This window comes from Chaetodon trifascialis, chromosome 12 (genome assembly GCF_039877785.1).
Source record: "Chaetodon trifascialis isolate fChaTrf1 chromosome 12, fChaTrf1.hap1, whole genome shotgun sequence".
Lineage (NCBI taxonomy): Eukaryota > Metazoa > Chordata > Actinopteri > Chaetodontiformes > Chaetodontidae > Chaetodon > Chaetodon trifascialis.
Window position 1 is genome coordinate 5,712,887 of NC_092067.1, and position 20,735 is coordinate 5,733,621.

General features: G+C 41.5%; 1 protein-coding gene across 1 annotated transcript in view; it reads right to left on the reverse strand.

The window, feature by feature from the left end:
- Window positions 1-329: 329 nt before the first annotated feature.
- The window catches only part of tbx15 (T-box transcription factor 15), a 37,515-nt gene continuing 17,109 nt past the window's right edge, over window positions 330-20,735 (reverse strand). Inside the window, exons 4-8 of the mRNA XM_070975656.1 lie at window positions 17,824-17,995; window positions 10,932-11,099; window positions 10,248-10,312; window positions 4,915-5,012; window positions 330-2,213 (exon numbers count right to left, since the gene is read on the reverse strand). Coding sequence (XP_070831757.1) covers window positions 1,381-2,213; window positions 4,915-5,012; window positions 10,248-10,312; window positions 10,932-11,099; window positions 17,824-17,995 — 1,336 coding nt within the window. The 3' untranslated portion in view covers window positions 330-1,380. The remainder of the gene's footprint in view (window positions 2,214-4,914; window positions 5,013-10,247; window positions 10,313-10,931; window positions 11,100-17,823; window positions 17,996-20,735) is intronic.

A 20,735-nucleotide genomic window follows, 5' to 3' on the forward strand; every position in this document is an offset into this window, starting at 1 on the left:
GGAACACTTTGGAAAACTGTTGTCACTAAACACAGCTTGTTTGCGAAAGACTGCGTTCTGTTTTTATTTGCATTTCACACGGCGCCCCAGTGTTTTTAGGAATCGGGGTTGTAATTGCTGTGAAATATAAAACATCCAACACGTAAAAGTATCATTATTTTGTTGATTGCCGACAGTAAACACTTGTTTATGTTCTCCAAATGATTTTTTTATGAGCGACTCCTGTTTCCCCTGAGTTTTGGGGAAAGTGTCTTCATGGCATTTTACCTTGAGTTGGAAAACACAAAAAGCTACTGCTAACAAAGAGAAAAAATGCAAACAATGGACATGAATCAAAACGTTTATTGAGCTTTTTACGTGCTTGGCACCTGTATTTACATTTTTTTAAATGCCTCAAAAAAGAATTACTTTGCTATTTTCCTTTTTCCACACATTTTTATAACAGATTGGCCTGTAAAATTGTTATATTGCTCAGCACTTAAATACACATCTCTACAACACACCAAAACATACTTTAATTACTCTGTTTTGCTATTGCTTCTTTTTATAACTTTTCACACAACAACTTTTAAGCTTATGTTATTGATTGCATTCGGCATCTTATATATATATGCTTAAAAACATAATCCACTCAAAAATAGTGAAGCCATTCCAGTCTATGAGGATAATGGGTTGATGAAGTTGTGTGGTGGAGTCCTGATCACTCATGTACTCGCCTGCTGAGAGTTTTCAGGATGAAGACAGAGTTCCTCAGTGAACCTACAGTTCTTTGACACGACGCATCCACGAGTTGTATCAGATACTTCATCTCCTGCATGTATGTGGAGCAGTGAGTCATCCAGTTGTCCAGTTGTCCCTCTAATTCCAGAACTTCAGACCATGACGGCAAACCACTGACCCCATGACATTTCTAAAGCGATGCGGCACAAGTGCTGGGTGAAGCAAAAACTTCTGGATCACAGTGAAGAGCTTTTAAGTCCCACAAAAGTCAAAAATGAGTCACTTGAAAAGAGTGTTGATATTATTGCACCATAACAGATTCACAACTGATAATCCCCTCTGAACCAGAGCGTGTGGGCTCCTACCTCTTCCTTACAATCAGAGTTTCTGTCCTGTCAGAAACAGTCAGGCTGTTGTCCAAATTTTTTGCGTTATTAATACAAAGATAATTAAATAATAGTTTTGACTCCCTCTGTAATGTTTTGTAGGTTGTGGAGTGTCTTTAAAAACAAAAACATGAAGTGAAATCCTTTTCTGAAAGGTTTGCTTTGTACCTCATGTGAAAACACCGGCTCAATATCGACACCAAACCGGGTTCATAGATTAGAAGTTAGAAAAGACGTTAGAAACATGGAGGACTGTGAGGTTCAATACCAGTTTCTACACCATGTGCATGGACATCTGAGAGGAGGAGCCATATTGACGTCCATCACAGGAGCTGCTGCCCTGCTGGCCACTGGTGGTATTGCTGATCATGTGCATTGTGTCCATGCTTCCATTGGACAGGTACTGGCGCTCAGCGAAGGCCCCGGCAGGAGACGAGGAGCACAGCAAGCCTCCCTGGGGCTTCTCAGGGCTGGCGGCCAAGCGAGGGGAGGTGGGGAAGTTGTATCCGTACAGGTTGTAAGGGTTGTGCAGGGAGAAAGCGTTGTAGGAGCCCTGCTGCACGTGGTGGTGGCTCCCGCTGAACATGTGGGCGGAGGAAGAGGAGGATCCGGATGAAGAGGATGAGGCAGAGCTGGAGCCACCTCCAGCCTGCATCACGTACTGAAGCTGGGAGGCTGGGAAGGAGCCGAGCTGACCGCTGTAGGCATCCACCTTGCCTCCAGTGCCGCCACCACTACCTCCGCCGGTCAGGGAGGCATGAGCACTGCCCTGCATGCCAGCAGCAATCAAGGAGGAAGTCCTCTGTGGTAGGAAGGATTCAGAGGGCTGAGCAGAGGCCACAGCACTCCCTGCAGCCTGGAGGCGTCCATAGGAACTGTCGGCCAGGCCGCCATAGCCCTGCAAGGCTGCCATGTTGCTGCGAGCACAAGCTGGGTACTCGGACAGACCCAGGTTGCAGAGCTGACTTTCCCTGCAGCCCACATTAAAGGTGTTAGGGGCGAGGTGGAAGGTTGGAGGGGAGCAGGAGGGAGACAAGAGGTGTGCCGCACCAGATGGGGAGGGGGTTCCCGTGCTGGAGGTGGTGGGAGAAGTGCCTGTGCTTCCACCTGCAAAATAGACACATACAGAAAGAGTGAAATACAGTTAAACATCAGAGTTTGGAAGTAATGAATAGTTTCAGATCATTTATGATTTCCTCATGTTGGTAAAACTCTGAGAAAGGAAGTGGCGCTTCAAATGTTCATGATGGATGGTCATACCACGTCATAAGTTATTATAAAATCAATCAAAAACAAACTGGAGCATCTTTTTTTAGTTTACCGCATTAGAGTGAAAGGGCTATTCAACATAAAATAGCTAAGAAAACTGGTTTGGCTGCCATGTTTTAGCATTGTGTCAAAACTGTTGTTTTAAATGTGTTCTTGTATGTTCAAAGAATGAACTATGGGCTATTCTCCTATGCACTATGCAAGTTCTCCATCATCAGGATGTATCTTCTGTGTTTGAGCATGTGTCGTCCTTGTCTCTTTCTTCACAAAGAGCAGATGGAAACAAAATTCAGTAGTAATCACCAATGGGACCATTTCCCAGTGGTCCACATGCACTGAGTCAGACTAATAAAGTAAGCAGTTAGTTACATTATGAATTCACCTGTTGCCAATTTAATATATAACCCTGTTCATCCACATGGACTTCTTCAAACTCCTACATTCAGACTAATTGCAGGGCCTTACACTTTCTACTGGAAACAAGATCATGGGCCGCATTGTAAAATATATTGCTGGTATGTGGAGATAAATATGGATTGAGTTTTGACCATGTCTGGTCAACAGAGCTGCCCCACATCCCAAGTCTTTTCCTCAATAAAAAGTCATGCACTCTCAGTTTTGACATCCACTAAGTCAAGCCTTTCAAAGTGAAATGATAGCTGTGGGATATCAATCGCATATTTCTCTATTAATGAGAATTTGGCCAGAGTTCATCTTGCCGTTGGAGAAATTCGGTTTGAACCAAGAATGAGGAGGAGGCATAACTAAATAATCCAGGACTTGCTTGGCCAGGGTTCTGATTTTTCACCATATGCCTTCGATAATATCGCTGCAGCACTCTGCTCTGCTCCGTTAGAGAGGATGGGGGGGGGGGCTTGCAGGAGGGAGAGAAACAAAGAAAAGGGGGAGAGAGAGAGAGAAAGCAAGGTAACATATATGAGGGAAAAGAGAAGGGAAGATAGTTTGGTGATGTCATGTTTTCCTCTGGTTAGAAGGGCTGGAGGTGCTTCAGCGCCGAGGGGGAATAGTTGATTACTTGAAGGGAAAAGGGTGTCTGGTGCCATAAGGGCAAAGGCACACACACACACACACACACACACACACACACACACACACACATATGCAGTTACTGCACACACACACACCACTGTCCTTTCAGGGTGACACAAGGTTCACTGGCGGTGCAAGAACTTTGATTAAATCCTAATCACTTTGGAGGAGTTTAATGATAACAAACACATGTCCGCCTGCTCAGACAAAATACGGAGCGTCACGTCATGCTGACCTCCAGAGGTAACAGAGATAGGGTCCATGAGGAAACTGAGTTGCTTTAAAGCGGCGTGGCCCTTGATATGAGCCATGACTAAGACCTTGTGCCGGTGCTGGAGCTGAGACAAAGGGAGGTGGCCCGACTGACTCTGACTCGTGTCATGGAGGCGTCCAAAAGCCACAGGGTTTATTTAACGATTTTATTTTCAAGGGTGCGCGGTGTGAAAAGTTCAGCAGACACCGGCCGACCTGCCAGAGGAGCAGCGTATGGCCAAGCTCAAATGAAGGACAACCATAGCTGACGCAGTGTGTGGTGATATATGCAGGGAAAATATGCAGAGTTCAGGTTGGGACAGCACATGCACCAAGGTCATGCTAATTAGCACTGTGCACTATTCTCAGTTTTGGAGATAGTCGCTAAATTAGGAGCAGATTGGTCCATATTTACTTTCATTTGTAATAACCATCAAATGTTGTGTGCCAACAAGTTGACACATTCACATCCAAGTGAGATGTGATAGAAAACGTTACAAAAGCACATTAACACCAGCAGTCAGTTTTATGGGATACCAGAGTGTTTCTCAAAGTGGTTGCCAAGGATTCAGATCGCATACTAAACGAGAAATAGCTTAAGTTCAATAATATCCAGCACCCTGGAAAAGATCCCAATCAGTGACTATTTCAATCTAATCATTTCACGTCGTGTTCACGTATTCAAGTCAAGAGCAGATGGTGCTACAACTCGAGAGTGAAGATTCTCTCACATGAGGTTTTTTTTTTTGCTGATCTAATGAGATGAGTGGGCTCTAAAGTGTCTGCTTTAAGAAAAAAGGTCAGAAAAGTCGTGTTCTGTCAGGTGTCTGACAGTAAGCAAGGCTATGAAACGCATTTGAACACTCAACAAACGCTGCTAGCAATGCTCCTGCATATCTGGCATCACTTATTTTGTTGTTGTAAATGGGTGTCATCTGGTGGAGGTCAAACCATCAGCTTAGGATTTCAGTCTTTCAGAAGAAACCAAGGCGTTCTTTCTACAGCCCCTAATTTGTGCCTATCTGCAACAATAATACCAGTAAAAATCATCAAAGTGGAGACACAGAGATTAGTCTTTACTTTGTTGGTAAGTGATCTGACCCCGACTGTTTAAGCTGCCAAAATAACTGTCTTAGGAAACTGAAGTAGAAGTTCCAATTAGAACTAGAAGTAGACAAGACAAACATGAGGTTTGATGTTTTGTTTTCTGCCGTACACAGAGTGTGCATTCACACACCTTGCTGTTTCTGCATGTTGGTGAAGTCTTCAAATGTGAGCGTCCTCACAGGAGGTCTCCAGAAAGCATAGGTCTCCATGATTGCCTCCAGGCCAGTCCTGATAGAGAAGACAGACAGGCAGAGAGAGGGTTCAGAACACCAAAACAAAATGTGTGTGTTGACCAGATGATATGAACACACTCTCATACACACGCACACACACGCACGCACGCACGCACGCACGCACACACACACACACACACACACACACACACACACACACACACAGAGTTTGGAGCAGAGTGAAATGGAGAGGGCAGAGTTTAGCGGTTCTATATATGAGACTTGGACATGAACTGCTATGTAAAGATAGAGTGGAGTATTCTGGGCAGAGAAAGCTGCTGCACTCCCTCTGACTGTGTTGTAAAGCGAGCTTCTCTGCTCTTTGTTTTGGTAGCCGGGCTGGACACGTGTGCGTGTTCGTGCATGTGAGGCCCTCCCTCTGAACTGCTGGCCTTCCCGCCGTTATAAAGAGGCGAAGAGAATGACAATTTTATTTATTTATTAACATTCTTTTATCCTCGTTGTAGTTTTCCACTTAAATCTTGATTGACATGACAAGTGCAACACTGAATAATAATGACAGCAAAACAATAGTTTCAGAAATACACATTTTTCCATCATTCATGCAGTCCTGTAGATGGAATTATTATATCCTGATGTTGCCTCTCCTGTCCAGTTAAGCATTGTTTTAAGATATGTGCCTTTTTTTCTCGTATCTTTAACATACATTATTAGAAAAGTCATATTTAAATAAAAGCTATTTTTATAGAAGGCCATAAAATATATGACCAATACACACTCGTATGTACGTGTGTGTGTGTGTGTGTGTGTGTGTGTGTATGTGTGTGTATGTGTGTGTGTGTGTGTGTGTGTCTGTGGTCTGTGTGTGTGTGTGTGTGTGTGTGTGTGTGTGTGTGTGTGTGTGTGTGTGTCTAATGACTGGGGAGAGATTGACATGTGTGAGAGACAGACAGAGGAGATCAGTGAATGGAGAAGGCCAGTGATATTAGTTAATATTTGTGAATGTGTGTGTGTGTGTGTGTGTGTGTGTGTGTGTGTGTGTGTGTGTGTGTGTGTGTGTGTGTGTGTGTGTGTGTGTGAATAAGAGAGAGAGAGCGCGAGGGAGAGGTTGGTGGTAAATGAGTCAGACTGAGCGAGCGTAAGAGAAGGACACAGAGAGAGAGGGAGGGAGAAACTGGAGTCCTGCTCGGAGGAAACTGGAGCCATTAAAAAGGAGCAGGTTTTTACTGTGCACATAAATCTGGGTGACGTTTCATCTTGAATCTGTACACGGTTCTCCTTCCTGCTTGATTTACTTCCCTGCACGCCGCTCGGCCCTGTCCCAGGGAAACCAGCGCCCGTCCCTGCTCCCCATGTTATTTTAGGGCCACTAACTCCCTGGCCGCGGCAGCTCGTTAGTGCGCCATGCTAATCGGCCGGACCCTCTCCATCAGTGCACTCATTCATACAGCCACACTGCTGCGGGACCAAAACCCAACAAATGAGCTGTATCCCTCCGCTAGGCCATAAAGCCCGGTCACCAGACAAAACTGACGACACCGCCATAACTCTAGCTTGAGAGAGTTCTGTATTAAGATACTAATAAGAAAGTCAGGAAAAAGAAAACAAGTCGGTGCTTAATTTGAGAATTAGCAGTGCAGGTTTGCCCTTTCTATTAACTTTGAATTTCCCCTCAATGTGGAATTAGTTGGTAATGTTTCGCAGCAAACAGGCTGCATTCACACTGCAGTCACTTTACCGCTAAAACCCAAAGAAATGTTAGCTTTTTTGACGACTGTTAATGCCACCAATATCCGATACTAATACAAACTGAGCAATGTTTAAAAGACACATATGGCTGGGCAGGAAAAACAAAAGCTGTCACACCTGTTTTAATGTTTGCAGCTGTTGCCTTCCACTTTTGCAGTTTGGCTGAATTGACTGCAAAACGGGCAGGTCGTACTGTTTTATTACAGGAGGATAAAGCCTACATTTTCCTAACCAGGATAAATGGATGTCAAGCAACATTTACGTTGTTTCAAGGTAACTAATCTTGATTTTTTCTTTCAATATGCTAATTATTTTTTTCTTTTTTCCTTTGCTAAATTGGTTAAAAGCACAGCCTTCACTGCAGAAAGTATATCTTGATAAAACAAATAATTTCATAAAATAAATAATCTCATATTTAAATTCAAAACTAGTTGGCATTACAGCAGAAAACTGCTGAGTACAGAATTTGGTAAATTTCACAACCCTTTTGCTACTCAAAGGTGACTTTTTGCAGTGCTGAGGCATCTCCTCAAACATCCAGCCAACTGTGGCCTAAAAATGTTTGACTAGATGTGTTTGTTGTCATAGTAACAAGACATTTGTACTTTATGGGAACTTCAGTCTGGTGCTCTGTGCAGACTTTTTGTCAAATAGCATAAATCTTTTCTGTTTCTTTTTGACAATCTTGTATCAGCTTTGACCTTTGATCCCAGTCAGCATGTCCATCATTACAACTGAACCCACTAAACTGGACTTTTGTGTCAAGATACAAAGATTTCCAAACATGTCAGATATGTTGGCATGTTCCAGGAAAATGAGTACCATATTCCTTCTGATCTGACTGCAGCCAACAAAGTCTTGGCTTTAAATATTTCTGTGAATATAAATGTGATACTTCAAACTGCTACACAAACAAATGCATGTGATACTCACACAGGATGTGAGCCACATATCTTGGCTCCTATCTGCTCACATATCTTCCTGTTTCGCATAATTATCCTATTGGTTATAACTGTGGACTTGGTTGACGTGCAGTGTCTACTGGTATACATGACTTAAAAATGACTACTTAAGTCCATGTGACCTAAACAAACAGTAACAAGAGAGGAAAACCAAGCAGAGGAGTGACAGAGAAGGCCTGAAGTTTCCTATAGACAGACACGCCGCTCTCTCACGGCTCCCATTAAAACATGTTGGTGGGGATTTATGTTTATAAGACGTGATTGCGTGCCTTTCTATGTCTTGTCCATATATGGTTTGTAATATGCAAGCAGAATGCAACGTTCCTGAACTCTTTCAAATTGTCAGGACGCTGAAGAGACTCACTTTTCACAGGCTCAATCACATTTAAAAACTGTGTGTGTGCTGAAGGAGGCAGGATTGATTTGATACAGGAAGCACACGTGCATCGCCCCCCTTCTGCAATAAAAATGAAAAAGGAGACAACATTCACACACAGTCACACGGGAGCCAATCAGTAACCTGATTACCCTTTATTAACTGAATGAGCTGCAGCGGAGGCTGATGCCAACATCCAACCAACCACCACCACTGGGACTCAGATGGTAGTCAGATGGGGTTATGCTGCTTCAAATTCATGTTTATTTTAATTGTTTTAACTGTCTTTTTAATCTTTTTGCTGCTTTGTTTTTCATGCTCGTTACTGTAGTTTTCATCTTCTTTAAAACACATTTTCTTTTTTCTTAAAAATAAACTTAATATAAATAGAGATAAAACTTTCTTCTTCTTATTATTATTCTTATTATCATTATTATCATTGTTATTATTATTATTATTATTATTATTATTATTATTATTATTATTATTATTATTATTATTACTGCTACTAATGTCCAAATATGCAGCTCATCCTCATAATTCAAGAATTCAAGACAGAATTTGTGTCAAAATATAGTTGCTATCAACAATGCTTTATACCATAGACACAGTCTTCTGCAGGTTTTTGTTAATTAAAAATTCAATCTGAGGCACATGGAGGCAGAAAAAACTCTTCCAGCTGTGGTGTAAAATCTAATGTAACAATGCAATGGACTGAAAAATACTGGTTTTATCTGCAGTTACATTCTGTGTTCAGCAGACACCCTTGTCCAGGATGACTTACAGTGAGTGACCAATTACGCTCCTAAATCACCATAATTACGCGAAAGCAGCAGTATGGAGGTCACTGGTCAGAGTCTCAGCTCTCTAACAACATTCATGAATGACCAAAGATAAAATGCAGCTCTAGTCCTCAAGTCCTCACTCGCCGAGGCTCCTGCCTGAATCCGGACAAAACAAATGCCAACAGGACTGAAAGGAAGGATCCACAAGCCGTACGTGAAGATAAATTCATTCTCTCTGCGGACAAATATCTCAGTCTCCGTTATCTTTTCATCTGTAGCTTTTCTGCAATGAAATTCTAAAGCCAGTTCATAAATCAAACGGTCTATTGTTTGAAAAACGAAAAAAGATGTCTCAAATATCTGTGTGCCAATAATGTAGACCAGATGAGGGGGCTGCTTTCATGTGCAGAGGCGTCTGGTGGTTCAGCACACCCCCTCTCCTTCTTCCTCTCCTCCACAAATGTTATATATGATAATTCAGAGACTGAGTAAAAGAGAGGCAAATCAAGAGAATGGAGAGAGAGAGAGTGAAAGGGAGGAAAGAAGGAAAGGGAGACAATGAGGGCTTGTCTTAACTGACAAAATCAAGCATATGTAAGAATATTAGTATCCTGCACAAAAGGTGTGTGCTGATCAGTAACATGATTGATGATCCTACAGTGTCAGCAGCCAATAGCAGTGCTCTCTCTGGCTGACATCAGCACAGCAGTACTGACAACAGAGCTGATGCAACAGCTGACGGAGTGATGAAAGGTTCTGACCAGGCAGGTTGTGTGTGATGTTTGCTGTCACACGTTTTTTTCTCCTATGAGAAGCTGGTGCTTGTTGAACATTGTTGATAGAGAAACCACATCAAGAAGGTTAACTGCAACCTGTCTGCTGGCTAAGATCGTCACATTATTCCACACTAAATGAAAAGAATGTTAACACAATTATTTTGGAGTTTATAATTGGAGCACGACATGTTAATAACATGATAATATACAATAAATCTGACTATGTGGTGTAAAACAACAATAAACTGGTGAAATGTGACGCTGATTGATTAATTACAACTTGCGGTTTCTCCACTTTCATGCATGCACCGTGTTCTTAGCATTTGAACCTTTGGAATGAGAAGAATGAGACAATGATAGAAATAAAGAGAGAGAGGTCAGGTGTGCAAGTGACCCCATCTATTATGATTGAATCTGTCTGTGCGGCAGATCTGAAGAGTTCCTCTGAGGCAACAGAGAAAGCAGCTGTTTTTATGTGGAGCAGCGTATAGTACTGAGAGCTATCTTCAGAGGACTATTTCCATATATATATATAGAAAAAGAAAGATTTTTGTGGGGCACATCGTAACAGGCTGTATTGTGAGGCTGCTCTATCAGTAAACAGATGCTGGGATAACGTACCTGTTTCTGCCAGAGTCCCGGAATCCTTTGGCGAACGGGTTGCGGTCGATCTTTAGTCTGGTGATCTGCACACAAGAAGAACATGGTTAGGAGATGTTTGTGATTATTGCAGGTTAAAATGAATGCGCAACTTTTTCCAAATCGTCTAAATATGCAATTATAACTGTGCTATTTGGCAATAAAGTGTGCTAATATTAAAAGCTGCAAGTCATCCTTTGTCTCTAAATCATCTCAAAGAAAATGTTTTTGGTTCCTACCATGCCATGTAGTATTGCCAGTTAGTTTTAGGAATTAAAGTAGAAACTGTTGCATTTTGGTTGGTTTAATTATACACAATTTGGGAAGCACCCTCTTAGAGGACAAGTTCTAAGGAGACAATGTCCTTCCAAGTATAGTTATAAGAAAAACAAGAGACGAAAAACTTTAGCTCACAAAACTGCTTGTCAAAGTGCATCTGAATCTGATCATATTTATGGTGAAATCTGTGATGTTTTCTGCAGTAAAGTTGAAGAATTTTGAGAAATTGCAAGAAAAAGCAAATTTGAAGTACGAATTAGCAGGACCAGGCATGCTGGGTCAAGATTTGCGAACAATATATCACTAATAAATATAATAAAAAGAAGAAGAAGAAGAATAGTAAGAATAATGCTTTTCCTGCGTAGAAATAAAATGAGCGCTGCACACCTGTTGGTTCTGGTAGGCAGTGACGGTGGTGAAGACGGTCTCGGGGAAGCTGAAGGTCTTGACTCCCTCCCCGCTGGGCACTGCCTTGTTTGGAGACAGCTCACTGCTGAAGTCTTTCCTGATGACATGAACACGAGGCTGATACTTGTGCATGGAGTGGAGAATGATCTGAAAATATGAAGGGAAAGAAGGTGAAGTGCAGCACATATTAACATTATTAGCAGTGACAGTGCGGTCTGTGAAGGCTCATCTGGATCAGCCAGCTGGTACGATGTCTGACCAAAGTTGAATCCAAATTACTGGAGAAGAAAAAAAATACTCTAGTCCAGAATTTTTTCTTCATTTGTGCATCTGTAAGTGTGTGTGAGAGAGAGAGTAATTGGTTTCCTAAATCATCTTTGTGAAGACATTTGGAAAATAAGCAAAAAATGATGACGGACATCTTCCAAATTGAGAACATTTTGCTAGTCCTGAGGATCTATTCATGCTTTCACGAGTTACACTGCAAAAAGGTTTCAAACTTTAAACTAAGCAGCATGGTGAATGAAGGCCCTCGTCTGTTTAGTGATTCATTACAAATCCAGACATGCATGTGTGATGTGTGCCTTTAAACTTTCCAGTTCAAGACAAAACACAAAACATGAAGTCTGTGTGCAAACACATAAGACATGCAAGTCCTTTGCAACATGAATTAGCTTGACTGATTTTCTATCAGGGCTACGTGACATCCAGCGGAAACAGAGTTCACACTGCGATGACGCTCGCAGGAGGGCCGAGGATTATTTCACAGCGGAGCGGAGGCGTCAGACATTGTCGGCCCCAGCCTCGCCTCGGGGCCTCGGTCTGCTCTTGATTAATCTGAGAGTGAGAAAACCTACCCAGAGCCAAACACCCCCGAAACACACCCACCCACCCCCCACTCTGTTACAAGAGAGGGGGTCGTATCAAACCGGGACTGCGGGGGAGCACTTCTGATTATCAGAAACATTACATTTAACATTCCAGACCTCAAATCGCCCACACAGATTCTGTATGGATACACACAGACGCATGCTGTAATCTGCAGTCTTCCCTTTTAAAGCATTCTGCCTCCATCTGTGTTGCCCAGCCTTCATTTCTGTGGTATTCTCAGCTCGCCGTGCCCAGAGATCACCTGTCGATCAAACTGCATGGGCGGTGCTGTGGTGTCTCTTTCCTCGGGTGCTCAGTAAACTGTGCGTAAAATTTTGTGGGTTGTTTTCCTGCTGCTGCTCTACAAATTGGTGAGAAAGCATTTTAAAAATGGAAATTACAGAATTAAAGTACGGTAGCCTGTCAGAAGGTTTCAGCACAATGACTGCAGATTTGTGTCTTTCTTGTCTCTTTATGTCCTTTCCAACATGATCATTTAATTGTGCAAGTGAGGGGCAGCACTTTTTGGAAGGTTTTCCTTGTCTGTTCAGCTGCTGTAGTCATGCGTGTTCAAGCAGAATTCACTTCTTTTTCAGTTTCTGTAAATCTTCAGCTGCTACGCAAGGACAAGTAACACATGTATCAGATGATTTCTGCCAGAAAAGAACTAAAATAGAAGCGGAACAAACAGAAAAGCTTTCATGAAGTGGATACAGGTTGAATCGCAGTCATATTTTAGCAATATAGATTTTACAATAGAGACACACACACACACACACACACACACACACACACAGAGCTGCCTCACAGTCCAGAGGAGTCATGCTTGTAGTCCCCAGCCGGCCTGAGGTGATGTAGTCAGAGCGGATCACACATCGACACGCTGAACTCAGAACAAAGGACTCAGAGGGCAGCCAGAGGACATCAGCTGACAGTGTTTACACTCAGATACTATTAGGTTTAATAAGTGATGTTTTCATTGTCATGGTAGGTAATGACATTCTTTTAATCCCCTTTGAAAATCATCTGTACGCTCACACCCAAGAGACACCAACACATCCTACACAGCAGATGTCGTGTGTATCACCATCAAGTCAAGTCACATCATATTTAGTTAAAAAGCACATTTTACACAACAGTGGGGCCTAAATGGATTTTCAAACATAGTTAAAAACACTTCAATGGCCATAAGAATGCAGCAATCAAAGCAGGAAATCACACAGACTGTGGTTTAACTTTAAAACTACTGTTAATATTTCACCTGTGAAATTCCAGCCAAAAGCACTGATGAGTGCATGCAGTACTGCCTGTATACGAGCAGGGCTACAGCACATCACACAGAAAACTGCTGGCATATGAAAAACTTGCATCTCTGAAAGGCCAAACTCTCTAGATTGAAGAAAATGTTTGAAGCAGACTATGTAGAAAATTCTCACAAAACAGCATTTATACATTACAATGCAACGCATCACTTGCAACAAAATGGATCATTAACAACAAAGCAACTATGAAACAAAAGCAACAAAAAATCCTTGGCTAGCTCAGCCTGCTCCAGTGTTTTATTAGGTTTTCCCATAGACAGGAAGAGGACCGACAGGAAACAGAGGACGGGCGAGAATGACAGCATGAGGTGGATCTGAACCCACAAGGACGAAGCCTGAGGCTAACGAGTCCAGCCAGGAGACGAGGCGTCTCAAAGGCAGAACGTTTTCGTGTTGTTAGCTTACAGTGTGACATCCTGTGTGTGATGCCACATGACGCCGAGCTGCTTGATCGTTTTGATGGATGACACAAAGTCGTGATACACATGAAAAGTTATACTTTTCAGCTGCTTTTTGACTTTTTGACGAACTGGTTTGTGGTGTCAGTGACAAGTTTTTAAAAGGAGAATTCAGATTCAAAACTAAAGTGGAAACATACTACATAACAAGAAATATCCTGACCTTTATCGCTCTCAGAACCCATCAGCTATGGCCTGATGACAGTTTAGCCTCCGGGGGCAGCAGTCAATGTTTTGGGGTTCCCGGCGTAACCAGAGTTTATCCAGATGACCAGGCCAGGCCAAGATTTGCTCTTTTGTGTCATTGTTTACAGTCTGATTAGCAACTTGACATATCTCTGATGGCATGGCTAATCTCTGTAATTACATATCTGCAGATGAGTTAAATAATAAAAAAAAAGATTAATGAAAAAAGTTAAATCATCATCAGATGACAGCCCATTGGTTCAGAGATTGCACTCTGCCTCCAACCAAAGCCTGCTCAAAACATGATTGGTCAAAACTACTGAGACAACAAATGGAAACCGCAGCGTTTCCAATCCCTAAATCTTATCCCTTACAGACGGATTCTGCATTCATGAGCAGATATCTGTTTATAGAGAACAGAACTCAAAGTTTTGTACAGAATTATTATCAGAATCAACTGTTTATGTACATTTGGGCTGGTTAAGCAGATGTGGAGAACAGTAAAATTAAAAAAAGCCATTCAGCTGTATTGTGTTTTTAGTCATGAGTGAGAAGATGAAGTGGATTTGTAATCATGAAATTAAATCAATCAATGAACCAATTATCAACAATGTGTCATATTTTCTAAACTCACCATTGGATGTGCATGTAAAACTTTAATCTGCAAAGAAACTAGGATATTTTCCTGTGGGTAGGAGTAGAAGTAAGAAGTAGATTGTAAATGGAAAGACTTAAAGGCCCTAAAAGGCCTTTTGTTCCATCGGGTTTCTACTATAAATGGTGGACGCACTGAGACATTTGTGTTTGTGTTTGTGTTCTCTACAGTGGTTGGAGGTGGGCGGGGCAAAATGTGATGTCACATGCTTCCATACACCAATCAAGATTTAACAAAATCTGAATCAGAATCTGAGGACAGTTGATTGGTCAGCATTGAAGGAGATCAGCTGAGTTTGTGAGTGTTGATAGATAAAACCTAACGATGATTTTTTATATTTTAAATTTGTTGCTTATTAAGTCGATAATATTTAGTGTAACAGAAATTGCTGGCTTTGAGGCTTTAAAAAGAGAAAAAATACCAAAATTGTCACTCTTGACTTTTTTCCTTCCTTTTTTTTTAAATGTCAAGGATTTTATGTTTTTGTCAATAGAAGCTAATCACAAGACTACAAACTAGTGGAGGCACTGTTTATCAGTCTGGATGACAATGTGCCATCTGAGACAGAATAAATATTGTTTTTTTTCCTCACAGACTCTGCTTCTGTTGTACGCTGTGACGTCTGATGATTCATGACATGTATGGTGTCTGTTTCTGATGAGGCAGACATTTCACGACACCACAAGTCAGGAGGATGAGCGAGAAGTGGTGAGGTTTCCCACACAGGAAGCTCCAAAATTAATTTCCTTTGGCCTCTAAATCCCCCCCAGGGAAACAAAGCTCTTAAACTGAGCAGCAGGAGAGGAAAGACAACCTCCCCTCACTCTGAGAGAGAGTCCTGCATGTGAATCCTCGCCCACTAACACCCATATGTTATTACATTTGTCACCACTGAGCTGATGTGATCATCTGCAGAACCATGAGGAGCCCCACGCAGCTCCATACACTAAACTGGAAGCCACCATTTTGTCAGAGTACAGGATGCATTCCGACGCATCACTCCCCCGCTTTTCTAATCATGGCGTCACCTGGCATCTCTGCTCCTCTAATGGCAAGCTCAGAGAGGAAATTGATTTGTTGCAGCTCCTCATGCTCGTTTCAACGGTATCGCGGACCGAAGCAATCAAAGCAGTTGTCCCTAAACGACAGTCATGACGGGAGCCGTTGTGCCGCCCGCCGCGGAGAGAGAGCAGGTCATCTCCTGCACCGACTCTCCATCAGAGAAGAAAAGCACATGGATTTCATGTAGAGCTGAGACACTGCTGGATTTGCTATTATTATTATTCAATTATTATATTATTATTCAACCTGCTTTAATTTCCACAAAAGGCTAAATTAAATTGAAATGAACGCTCTGAGCAGCTTTACACATTTTGCAGAAAATATTACATAAATGAAGCTATGAGTTCAATTGCAGTTCAATTTCATTCAGAGTTTCCATTTTTCAGATTTTTGTGATGTTGAAAAGCCACACTTTGCACAAATTTAATGTTACTTTTTGCAAGGGCCGTTTGAGATGAAATATTTAGTGACAGTTAAATTCAACTTAGCATGTTCTCATTATCGACACATCAATCCCTCATGGTTTAAAGCCGGTTTGGTTGAATAAAAATAGTGGGACTATGAGCTAAAATGTCTTTAAAGCAACATTAATACATTTCTGGCCACTAGGGGGCAGATAAACATTCATTTAGTGTTTATTCGGAGCTGTGTTTCTTCCCCCCCAATCCTTTTCCTTTTGATGTGGTCTCCACCAACTTAGCTTGCTAACGCTACATTTTCAACTATGTTTACCAGCCATTCAGCAACTTTACAAAGAGTTTATCGGAGCTGGATATGATAGTTGAAATGCTGCTGCACAGATGAAAGATATTGCACAGCTAAGTAATTTTCAGAACATTTATTTTAATATTATTTTATAGTACTTTATATTGCATTTTCTTCGCTTTCATTGCAGGATTAAACATAAGGGGCCAATCAAAAGCTGACAGTTTTCTTCCACCTAATATTGTCCCTTTCCCATGAAACCCATTTCTAACTATAGAGAAGTATAAAGTGCAAATAAGGGACTCACTTTAGCCTGCTGCCCACTTGCTGATTATATATAAGGAAGGCAGTAAATCAAACAAATTGTGGTCTAACTTGTTGCATTACAGTTAAATATTTCACCTATGAAACCCACATTACAGATTTAGAGCAGCCAAGAACCAATAAGAAACTTACTTTAGCTCACCACCTCTGTTACTGACTGGCTACAAGCAAGGCAGTAAATCAGGCAGATTGTGGTCAGACTCAAACTTTAGCTCAGTGGTGTGGCTGCTGGAGCGTACTACAAATCAAATTCAATCATTAAGTACCTTTAACGAAACCGTTTCATTACAAAATGCTTTACAGAGCCATGAAGGAAATGAATATTACATATTAAAACAAGGGCACAGGTTCAAATCCCAGACCTCTAATATCTGTCCACGCTAATCCTCAAGCCTAATAATATTCACCCAGGGTGGACCATCTTCAAAAAGAAACGGGCTGACTGTGGGAGGGCAGTATGTGGTGAAGCAGACCGTCCTGTATTGCAAAAAATCAATTTTGAACAAGTCTCATGGCTCTGTGAGTCATGAAAGCATGAAGTCCATGAAGTACGGTGTCAACTTTCCTTTCAAGCAAACGCATCAAAAACATTTCTGTCCAAAAACTGCCTCACAGCTCCAAGAGTGCGTTCATTGCCATAGCACCAGGGAGTGACATGGAGTATAGAGCGCAAAAAGGAAACTAATGAATTACAGCTTTAAACCCAGAGAGTTTCAGCTGAAATACCATCTCTGCTGCAGGATTCCGTACATAGTCAGCTATGAAAAAAATGAATAAAAATAAAAATACTGACATCTGATTGGTCTGTCGGTCGAGGGGTTTTAACTGGCTGAAAATGTGTTCAATTGACGTAAACCGTGAGCATGAAATACCACAATCACCAATAAACATATGAGAGATTAAACTACATTATCTGATGAGGTCGCCATTTAATATCTTTCTTGGTGTCTGCAGAAAGATTCCCCATATGTTGCCTTTAAATCATGTGGAAAATATCAAAATTAAGAGTGCATGAGCAAGCAACGCAGGAAGAGCAATGTGCATGTGAGCACTAAATATAAATACAAAGCCAAACAGAAAGATTTGTTTTTTTATCTGCTGTCTTTTGCTGTTTGTCAGACAATTTTCAGCAATGATATTCAAATGCAAATAAGCCTGACACACTCATTTAGGGTGCAACATAAAACTAACATCCAGCGTATCTAAAAACTTTTGCAGAGTCAGTGCATTTATGAAGCAATGTGTAATTTATGTCATGATGAAAGATGCCGTGAGAAAAGGTCTCTTACATGTCCCTGGTCGTCCAGCTCGTTGTTGGTGAGTTTGAGCTTGTCGAAACTGACCACCTGCCTCATCCAGGTGTCTCCTGAAGCCAGAGAGTCCGGGTGGATGTAGGCCCGCGGAGGGACAGGGGAGTCGGCATTTCCTGCCACCATCCACTTGGAGCTGTGGTACACGTACCTGAGGACAAGACAGGGAAACTGGCTGAAGCACCGAAACACACCGGCTGCACCAAGAACTCAGTGACTGAAAAGAAACATTATAATGATCCTCAACAGAAAAAGTATGTGTGGCATGCAGGTTCAGACTGTCCAATATATGAACCTAAAATGTTCCATTAAATTGTAATTTGCTTTGTATTGTGGCAAAATCCTCTTTTTTTTTTTTTTCCACAGTAAAAATTTTGTTGTATAGAGTTTGTAGTTGTATTGACTGTACTGTAAACTATATTAATGAAGGACAGATGCACCATAGCTGAATACAGAAGGAGAAGGGATGGGACAGTTTAATGTGTCAAATCCACATTTGTAAAATTGAAGGAAAATAGTGAAGTATTTCAGAAAACATATTTGGTTAACTTTATCAGCTGTTGAGTTTGTGAGAATTGTTTTGATTAATTTTAGCACGCACATATTTGACTGTCGGTGGAGGTCCTGATTTTGCTCAGCTTCATGTTAAAATCCCACCTGCTATACAAATGTGTTTGAGTTGCAAATGTCAAATGAATACTGGATTTTCATACTCAAGTGTCCTCTGCACCTCCAGTCTGTTGGGGAACCGTCCACTTCTAAATTTTACTTATCTGAAATGTTAATGCAAAGTGGAAAATCCCAATGCCTTCCTACAACTGCGTTTTCATCTTCTCCTCTCCATATATCCCTCAGATTTCTTATGCTAACCATGTTTTTATTCCGATCTCCAGGACTAATATTCCCTCATCACTTCACTGTTTTGAAAGCTCATTTGAATCTCTGAGGTTACTTCGAGGTTGAATTGGTTATTATAAAGGCTGTTTGGATTTCAAAAGGGCTGCAGCGCCTCTGCTTTTTTCACTCAGCTGGAAAACAAACTCCAAACACTCGGCCACGTTGCCACAACACCGGCCTTTAAAACTCATCTGTTGTTTCTTCATTGTGCTTGAAATTTCGAACAAGAGCAACATAAAATATTCCATATGCAGTCACACACTCGGCTGCATAGTTTCAATTAAGCCCAGCCATAATATTTGATGATGTTGTGTGTGAGTTTGGGTACTTCGGGGCGTCCCACCCATTAAACAGCAGGGAAAGAAAGAAAGAAAGAAAGAAAGAAAGAAAGAAAGAAAGAAAGAAAGAAAGAAAGAAAGAAAGAAATTGACTTTTGCCCTCCTTTCTAAAAACAAGTCCACAAACCACCAGACAACATGGACAAAGGACAAAAGGAAAAGAAAATAAAGGAAAGGATGGAAGAAAATTAAAATGCAAGAAAGGAAGGAAAAAAGGAGAAAAGAAATAAATGTGAGCACAGACAAAATGATGCAAGATAAAGAGAGCGAGCAGTCGAGAGAGACAAAGAAAGAGAAAATGAATGAAATAATGTCGACGGATGGAAAGAGAAAAGAAAGGTAGAATGGAAGAGGAAGAGGAGAGGGAGAGAAGCACAGAGTGGGAGAGCGAGGTTGAGAATAAGTGGAGGAGAGCGACTGTGAAGCACAGCTGTTTGCCTTTAGTTCTGGCCCTGCGCTCAGTTGAAAGTGTTTTATCTGCAGCGTCTCTGCCAAAGTCATCACTCACTCCTGAAACATGGACAAAACTCTCATTTGGTCCTTTTGTTATTGCCTCCAAGGGCTGCACCACCCCATTACACACACACACACACACACACACACACACACACACACACAAACACACTGTGTATAATTACATTCAAATATAAGCAAAAATACATACTCAGCCTCTCTCTGCCACAAAACACACGCACAAATACCTACACATTTAAAAGGCATTAGGGCCGTTTCCCTGGCTGTTGGCGAACACACCCTCTGGCGGCCATGTTGGAAGCAAAGTCAGCTCAGTATGTTTTTAGCATCACATTTGTGATCAAATCAACTTGAAAATGGTCTTCTAGAGGTCCTCAAGCCACTCCAACCCCCCAAAACCCAAAGATGAGACACATAAATAGTCAGGTATCATGTTCACACTTTCTACCCATTTGTCCAGTCTGGCTTCAATTTAGGACATTATACTGAATAAACATTAGATCAAATGTGGCTTTGTTGTGTTGGAGATGGTGCATGTCATTTTAACTCCTTCCCTATTCCTTATGTAATAGACACTCGGCAGTTTCCAATGAGCATCAACATTTTGGAAACTTATGAATCCTCCTCATGCTGCATCATGACTGACAGGTGAAGTGTCTCACCACTGTAATTCCTGCATCTATGCAACAAATGCAATGTGGGACGATCAACCTCTTTGTTCATATTTGTGTACATTTTATGTGCTTTGATGCCACAGAAACAATGGGACAAAGGAGGAATATTTCTCAAGAGGTTTTGAAGGTTGGAATGGTTGAAACCCAACTGATTTATTTAATGAGAGGTTTTCTGAAGTGGCCTGTCCTTGGGGAGCCTAAGAAGCTCACACTGCAAACAAACTGTAGGCTGCATCTGTAAATGGTCTGTGTTAACAGCCTAATGTCTAATGCAACCACACAACCAGAAAAGCTTTTATTGCTGTTTCTCTCTTCCTCTGTCCTGTTTGTTATACAATACGCACTGTAGTCGTCACAGGAATCCAGTTTTCATCACTGAGCTAGATGTTTCTGCGTGGTTTGCAGCAACCACATGCTGAGATGTCTTAATAAGCTCATTTGGGTTTTTTATCTCAGCACAATCCTTCTTTGTCTGTTAATGCATGATGTCTTATTATTTTCTTGTTTG